Source organism: Meleagris gallopavo, chromosome 9 (assembly GCF_000146605.3).
Source record: "Meleagris gallopavo isolate NT-WF06-2002-E0010 breed Aviagen turkey brand Nicholas breeding stock chromosome 9, Turkey_5.1, whole genome shotgun sequence".
Classification (NCBI taxonomy): domain Eukaryota; kingdom Metazoa; phylum Chordata; class Aves; order Galliformes; family Phasianidae; genus Meleagris; species Meleagris gallopavo.
The window spans coordinates 13,041,947-13,050,200 of record NC_015019.2 but is presented as its reverse complement, the minus strand read 5'-3'; the positions used below and the strand labels follow the sequence as shown (position 1 = coordinate 13,050,200).

Here is an 8,254-nt window from a genome sequence, read left to right as displayed (position 1 = left end):
GTGTGGAGCCGCCCGTCCGTAGGTGCAGCGCCTGGCGCTGCCGGCCTTGGGAGCGGCGAGACAGTGAGCTCCGCGGCTTTCTCCTTCGTTCTCACTTAACGTTCTCACGTTGTTTTTCAGCTGTTTTTGTGCCAAATTCATCACATGGAGGTGAGGAAAGCTTGCGTCTCGTTTATGAGGCAAAACCAGCGTAACTTTGAATCCGTAAGTACTGGTTGGTTGGTTTTTTTTGTGCGCTTCTGCGTACGTACATTGGAAATAGCGGGGCAGTTGGCCGAGAGCACCTCCGTGTACACGTGCTGCCTTCAGCCCGGTTCCGTGTCACCTCGTGGTGCTGGAGCTCCTGAAATCATAAAGCTGCTGATACCTGAACTACCCAGTAGGTGACCGGAGGGCACCAGTTACTCGTGTAGGACGTCGTCTGTGGCACAAGCAATGTAGAACTGATGATGTGAGAAACCCGTAGAGCTGTTACGATCCTAACAGCGTTGAGATGTTTCTGCTATTTGCTAGTCGCAGAGAGGAGTTACCTACAGTGGACCCACAGGTGTCAGCAGCAGATAGCTTGCAGTCCTGGTTGTGTTCTGGGCTGGTACAGGGTTCCAGGTTTCCCTTGGAAACACAAGCCATGGGCAACGTCCTCTGCAGAATAGCTTTGTTTTTATGATTCTTAGAATTTTTATATCAACTTGTCTAGCGTGCCAACTTCTGTAACGTTTTGTACCTTGCTTACTTGCAGCCACCCTTCTGCTAGGGAGGCACTTGCCTGCAGCTGAGGCTGAGACTTTTTAATTAATGATGCCACAATTCAGGTGCTGAGAAATGAAAACAGAACAGCTGAGATGTTTTCTCAGGTTGTGCAGTTGTAGGACTATGGGTTTTTTTTTCTTCCCTGCAGTCAGTTTAAGTGCTTAATCTAGGTGGGAAATGAATTGCTGAGTCTTTTTCAGACTCATGTTTTTAAGCTTCTGAGGACCTCTTGGTATCTCTACTCTGATACACCTGAATCGTCCCTGTGCCCTGAGACAGGGAACAGCTAAAGTAATTCCCCAGGCAGACCAGAGCCTGAAGTGATAGGACTTGAGAGGCCAGTGCTGTGTTTGCTGTGTGCATACCCCTGCTCTCTCAGCCAGCAGTGTTCAACACCCAGTGATGATGTTTCTTTGACACAATGTTTAGGTTTAAACGTTTTTGTTTGTTTAATTTGGCTAAATCCTTATTTTCTTCTTTATTTTTCTTGAAAGTATGTGGAGGGATCATTTGAGAAATACCTTGAACGACTGGGAGATCCAAAGGTAAGAACGATCTAGCTCTTGTGTAGATGTTAAGGTCTGAGGTGACCAGAACAGGGAAGTAGTTGGATGTCGTTTTCAATACTGCTTGTTTTTTGTTTTTCACTAGATACACCTCAGTCCTGGAGTTTCATTTCGATAGGGAATATTATGTTTTTGTAATGAGCATTTGTATACGTGTGTGTGTGTGTGTGTGTGTGTGTTTTAGTGGTGAATTTGGGTGCAAAGAAGCTATCTGTGCAGAGTGTAAAGTAAAGCTGAGGCATGTTTGTAGGCCTTATTTGTAGCTGCAATTTCCTTTTTAAAAAAAAAAGGAAAATATGGGCTGTATACGATATCATATGCGTTTATTGGACTCTGCAGCTCTTTTTTTCTTCCTTACCCTCATGCTTGAAATGTACAGTTCTAATTCTTGTTTCTTTATACTCTTAAACTAGAAACTATGGTAAATACTGCAGTCTCTGAAACAATGCTTATTTAAAAAAAAAGTTCAATTGAAAAAAAAACTAAAAAAAAAACTATAAACCCACAATTCTTGAGTGATGCATTTAAGGGTGGCTACCAGAACTAGCACTATCTTTAGCCATCACGTTGGTAACCATGGCCATTTCACATTGGAGAAATATTTTTTTTCCCTGGATATCCTGATGTCTCAACTCTTAGTCCATTGTCCATTGTTTATTTGCTTTATCTAACTGAATTTATCTGAATAAACTTATCTAAACTAAATTTTATTGTTGTTTCAATACTATGGAGAGCTAGTATAGAGTTCCTAGTGTTGAAGATGGCTCTTCTACCTCTTGTAATCTCCTAATCCCACATAGGAAAGTGCTGGCCAGCTGGAAATAAGTGCTTTATCAGTGATCTACAAGTAAGTCTTTCTCTCTCTCTTTTTTTTTTTTTAAAGTTTCATTTTGTTTTGGACTGTTGATTGTTTTGAGTTCAGGACTTTTTCCCCAGAACCTTTTGTTTGTTGCTGGTGCAGTCATTTGTGAAACATAGTAAGAATGCAACCCTAAAGAAGTTAATTGAATTAACTTGTAAATGAGTGCCATCACAGCTCCTCTTCTAATAGTGTGGATTAAGGGGCAGCTTAGTTTCCAGTAGTATTTGTTATTCTTTCACTAATCTTAAACTCAGTAAAGTGATGCCTTTCAGTGGCTGAAGAATGGAGAGCAGGTGAAAGAAGTAGGAGTTCTGTGCAGTGGAATGCTGTGGTAGTTACAAGCACGCTTAAAACTCAGTGTAGGTGTTCTTAAGAGCTCTAGTTGTGTGGAACGTCTGCTGCTTTCTTCAAGGGCAGCATAAGGCTGTACAGGTGCTGGTGGTCTTGTTAAAAATGAATGCTGCTGGCCCTGTACAAGCACAATGAATTTCCACTGATTAAAAGGAAGAACACTTTCTTTGCAGACTGGTTCTGTTTCCTTACTGAAGAGCAAATGGAACTTTTGCAAGACTTAACCAGTTTCCTGTATTGAAATTGTAATCCTTCTGAAGTGTGATGGAATCATCTGAATTTAAATGTTTTATTGGTTGGGCACTCTGCCATTGGGCATAAGTACTTGATTTAATACGATGGGTGTAATAATCTATGATTAGATGTAGCTGTCCTTTCCACATTCTTTTCCACAGGATGAGTATAATTTGCTCATCTAGCTATTGCTTTATGATAGCACTCATTTGTCAGGGAAAATGTTCTGCTTGAGTGTTTCTCTGTTAAAACAAACAGTGGAATATCTAGACTGCTCCTTTCAGCCTTCTTCATAATACACTTCTAAAACTGCGCCCTTTCAAGACTTGTTTTTCCTCTGCTTACCTAGTCGAGACTTTATTCTGTACCGGTACCCTGGAAGGCCACCCACTTATGCTACAGACAATGGCTTTGAAGACAAGGTGAGGAGAACTGAGGCAATTTCTTATCCCTACCCCTAACTCCTAGATACCTCCGGTCCCACTTAATTGTGAAAACTTCCCACTGGAGTTGTGCTCTAACTCAGTCTTCCCTTGTGCATTCAAGAACAAACTCCCAAAGCTGACTTCTGCTCACGACAGAAGCACGTTATTTGCACAAGAGTTAATCAGATTGTAGTAGCTTTGCTACTGAGGGTGGATTGTTGTGTGCTGTTCCCCTGTTGATCTTTTTATAACAACTGCTCATTGTTGGAAACAAGTCTAATTTTAATGGGAAGAGGTAACATAATTCCAGAATGCTATTTCATTTTTCTGAATTTTTGCTGAGTGAAAACACTTCCTAGTGGAAAGCAGGCTGAACTGACTAGATACAGTGAGATACCCAGGTTGAGTTTCTGAAGAGCAGAATGAGATATACACTAAGTATAGTATATACACTGAATAGAGTGTATGTGAGAAGGTATTCTCCCCAGTCCTGGTGCCTCTCATCTGAAAGTCAGTTGAGGTGGTGTGGAGGTTTTCTCCCTGAAGAGGGGATGTTGACAGAAATGGATTAATCTAACAAGTTGATTCATTTAGCTGACATACAGATCAAGTCCCACTAAAAAGGAGCTAATGAAACAGCTTTTTTTTTTTTTTAAAAAAAAGAAGGAACTTATACAAGAAATGCTCTGTATTACATCCCATCTGACCCCTTTTGGTTTTTTTCTGGAATTATATTTGATATGCCCATGCAATTATGTGAATAGTTCAAGTGTGCTGCCAGTGAAGTTGCTGCAGTGTAGATTTCTGGATGGGCTATCACGTTTGCTCAAATGGTGAGCCTGTTCTGAAATCTGTGCAGCTTTAGCTCTTCTGTTCTTGGCTAATACTGCTATCTTTATATGGGCTTCACTTGCACCTAAATGCTTTCTTTCCTCTGCGTAGCTTAATCTAATTCCAAAATCCACAAACTTTAAAAATCAGGCAGCGTGGTCTAAATGAGTATTTTGTCCTCAAAGATTTTACCACCAGAGCTTTTGTTAAGAGTTGTCTGTTATTAGACTGCACTACAGTTCTTTCTGGTGTTGCATATTTCACCATGAGATGAGAGACACTTTTGCTAGAACAGAAGGCACATGGAATTAAGACCCCTGGCATCTTGACTCCTACTGGGTGGCTGGAGGCATCCTTGCTGGCACTGTGCTAACAACAGCTGCACAAGGGCTTTTTCCAGTTGCAGTTACCTATTCATGGTCTTGTACTGAGATGGAAATTGATAGCACGCATCTTCTTTGTGTATCAGTGTATGTGTTGCAGAAAGCATGCAACTTCTCAAAGTTTTGCAGTGTAAAGTTGATTAGTATGAGCAAAACTTATTAAAACGTACTGAGGGCTAGAGCAGCAGGTGCTCTTCTGGTCCATCTGATGGGGAAATGTGGAAGTGTGTCTTTGACACTTGCACAGTGTACTTCATAGATTCTCCATTTGATGGCTTGTGTTTTAATGGTAGTTTTAAATGGTAACTTAATTTATTATAATTATAAATGGTAATTTTACCTCTTGAGCAGCTGATGGTTTCAGATTGGACTGGAAACAAACGCTGTTTATTGTTTAATGCATTGTGATGTGTAAAAGAATGGTTTTTGTTTATGTAGTAGCTGTAAAGTTTGTAAATAAATTCATAAGATCCAGTTTTAAACTGGTTGTACAACTCTTTCATATTCATCTTTGGAAGATTTACTGTTTTCTTAAGTTCACATTGCCTATAGAGTGAAATAGAACATGAACTAGAATATCAAGTAAGAAGTGTTGGGTTTTATGTCACTCCATCCTTAAAGTTTTTCTTCTTTATTTTCCCAGATACTACTGTGCTGTTCTGGCAATGGCCATTATGACTCTGTGTATACAAAACAATTTCAAGCAAATGCTGCTATTTGCCAGGGTAAATTTGAAATTACTGTGTTGTTTTGTTTAATTATGAAAGAGAACTGTGTGTTTTTGTATGTTTATAGGCTGTGCTTATTCTGGTTTCCAGAGACAGGAAGAGTAAGAGATGGCAGCTCATTTTTTGTGTGTTAATGTACGTGTGCTCTCAGTATACTTATCTATTAAGTAGGGTAATGAACCAAATGCTCTCCATGTGTCTCTTTCCACCTGAATTATTTTATGATCCTCTCCTTAGTTGAATTTAATATATGTAGTGTCTTGTAACAGTAGATATTGCTAATATTGCTAAAGATATGCTTACCTTGAAAATTGGAGCTGTTGTACGTTTGATATTAACTTGTTTTGAGCTTTGTCTTGGTTTGTCCAGCTGTGTTATATGAAATCCTGTACAAAGATGTGTTCCTCATGGATGAGGAAGAATTGAGGTCTGCAGTTGAGATGTTTCGAAGTGGTTCCAAGAAGAACAGAAACAGTGGCTGTGTAGAAAGCGAGGATACAAACTTTGATTGTCTTCATGAAAAAGTACCCAGAAATCCATCAGGAAAGAGGTAGTATTTGATGGGGGAAGGGGGTGGGTATGGTAGCAGGAAAATGTTGAAATAAAGTTTAAGGGCAGTGGGTTAGTAGGCTGATTTCTCCAAGTTCCTTTGAATGTGCACATGGTACTAACTTAGTGTTTCATGCCACAGACTCAAAGCTGAAGTGTGGTGTAGAAGAGACAGTGCTACTGCTACTGGCTGTGTTATATTTGCCTGCAACTTTGTAAAATGAGTGTTTGTAAATAAAATGGTTCCCTTTGTCATCAGAGTTCTCTTGATGAGAGACTTACTAGCTGCCTCAGCCTCTTTAGCTTTGTACAGGCAGTAGTTTATTGAGAAAATTAACTCTTTGTATTTTTTCCTTAATTGAATTATACCCCGTATAGACAGTTAAGTGGGGGCATCGTTGAAGTCCGTTGGATCCCTTGGAGTGAGGGGAAGAAGCGAGCATACCTGCCAAAAACCTTGATGTTCTTTAATCGGTCACCACAAAGGCTTGAGGCATAGTGTGTCTGTTAGTAAAAGCTTTCAGGTGATGTTGGTTTTGTAGTGCCTGGAGCAGAGTGGTGTAATATTCAGCAGTGCGAGAGTTCAGATGTATTCAGTGGGGTCATCTTCATGCTTTCCAAATGCAAATAGTAGCTATTGGTAGGGGTAGGTTTGGGGGTGGTAAAGGTCATGCTAGGAAAAGACTTCTCCTGTGCTCCCTTACAGCCTTTGTTTCAGGCAAAATCTGCCACTTGATGGCACTATGGTGCTTTTTTTCAGGTTTTGTAAAAAGTTAGTTATTTTAACCCTTCTTAGAAATTATGCATTGCATCTTTTGTAATCTTATTTTAAATTGTTTAGAGGTGATGACTGGGAAGGCAATGATACTGACAATCCAGTGGAAGATAAGTTCAGACAAGGCACTGAAGAAGCAAAGGTTTGACAATTAGGGAAGAATTTCTTGTGTGTGGTTGGGTGTTTTGTGTTTTCTCCTCCTCTTGTTGCAGAATGTTACCCACGTTAGGGTAATGATTCTACTTCTTAAAAATAAGTTTTTGAACAGTTTGCTTTTTTTCCTTTTTTCTTTCTGTCTGCCTGTTCTTTGATTTTTGCCAGTTTTTCTTGAATTGCATAAGCCTTACTCCTTTCTGAGATTCTCTTTTTCTTCTATAGCTGATGTTTGGCTTGTTGGTTGTTGTTGTTGTTGTTGTTGGTTTTTGTTGTTGTTGTTGTTTTTTGCTCCAGAAATTGAGCTCTGCAGACTCTTCCTGGTCTGCTGTTTACTTGTCTGAAAAGTGTTTAAATCAGCCCGCTTTCATTTTGAGCACGGTGTAAATATCCTTGGAACAGGTTTTAAAAAACTCTTTAGAGGCCTGTTTCCAGATGTAACAACTGGAATTCCCACCAATTTTGGAAGTCATGGCTTCATTGGTCTAACTAGTTTCTCTTCACTCAAAAAGAATTGAAGGAATGCTGAGTGTTACTCTTAAAACTGTTTTTGATCTTTCTGTAGTCTGTCAGCTTAGCTTCTGAGCTGAACAATCCTCAGTTCCTAAATTCATGTTCATATTCTTGGTCTTTATTCTATATAGTAGAAGTAAAGTTTGGGGAATTTGTGTGCATCTTAAAAGGGTCCATAGCTGTTGGTAGAATAGAGATTATGCTGAACATTTTAAATGTGCTTGTTAATGATAGTCCATTTCAACTCTATTTCTAGACTCCAGAAAATTCTTCAAAAATGCCTTTCCCCTACAAAGTGCTAAAGGCTTTGGACCCAGAGATTTATCGAAATGTGGAATTTGATGTTTGGCTGGACAGCAGAAAAGGTATCTAAATCAAAAAATCCTCAAATCCAAACCTTATTTCTGCAGTGAGCTCTGCATTAAGTGTATGGATCTGATGCTTTTGACACCTTCTTTCAGCACAGGTGTGAAGGATACTGTTAATCCACTTGATATTTGTAGGTAATACCAGAGCTATTTCTTGGTTTCATTTCAAAATACCAGGTCCTATTCTTGATGTTGTATAATGACTGTAAGGTTGCTAAAAATCTGATGCCTGGTGTTTAATGACTATAATGTAGGAAATACCAGGACTCTAAGCAGAGAATGGAGCAGAATTCTGTGTTATTATTCAGTTGTGTTGGGAGTCATCCAAATTTGAGCCTACAGTTACTTATTTTTAATGGTGTGCCTGAGGACTACTAAAGCAGTGTTTTAGATTGTGTTCCATCGTAATAAAGTCTCAACTTTAGCACTGAGATATGTCACGTGAAATGAGTTTTCTTTTGCTTCCCAGCTCTCCTGAGCTTGAGCATCCTAGAGAGATTTTGTGGTCTTTGTGGATTCAATAGTTGCTGTTTTATGGCAATACACTGTGGCTGGTGTGTGAGCAAGTTACCAAGGAAGATGAATTTTGAAGTTGTATCGTTGATATTTGACCTGGAGTGCTTTGCATGCTGAAAAACTCCAGCATCTTTATAGCTGCATAAGCAACAATGATTGTCATTAAATTCTTGGAACAGAGTATAGTAACTGTATATCAGTACTCAACACAGATAATTAGAGAACCTGGGCAGGGAACGGAGATTTAAAA

At 39.5% G+C, this 8,254-nt stretch overlaps 1 protein-coding gene across 1 annotated transcript in view; it reads left to right on the top strand.

The window, feature by feature from the left end:
* Positions 1 to 99: 99 nt before the first annotated feature.
* Positions 100 to 8,254, top strand: part of LOC100551113 (putative bifunctional UDP-N-acetylglucosamine transferase and deubiquitinase ALG13) — a gene marked incomplete at its 5' end in the record, with an annotated part of 23,920 nt that continues 15,765 nt past the window's right edge. Inside the window, 8 exons of the mRNA XM_031554733.1 lie at positions 100 to 204; positions 1,245 to 1,295; positions 2,117 to 2,163; positions 3,113 to 3,185; positions 5,046 to 5,127; positions 5,500 to 5,680; positions 6,521 to 6,596; positions 7,377 to 7,485. Of these exons, the coding sequence (XP_031410593.1) occupies positions 100 to 204; positions 1,245 to 1,295; positions 2,117 to 2,163; positions 3,113 to 3,185; positions 5,046 to 5,127; positions 5,500 to 5,680; positions 6,521 to 6,596; positions 7,377 to 7,485 (724 nt within the window). The remainder of the gene's footprint in view (positions 205 to 1,244; positions 1,296 to 2,116; positions 2,164 to 3,112; positions 3,186 to 5,045; positions 5,128 to 5,499; positions 5,681 to 6,520; positions 6,597 to 7,376; positions 7,486 to 8,254) is intronic.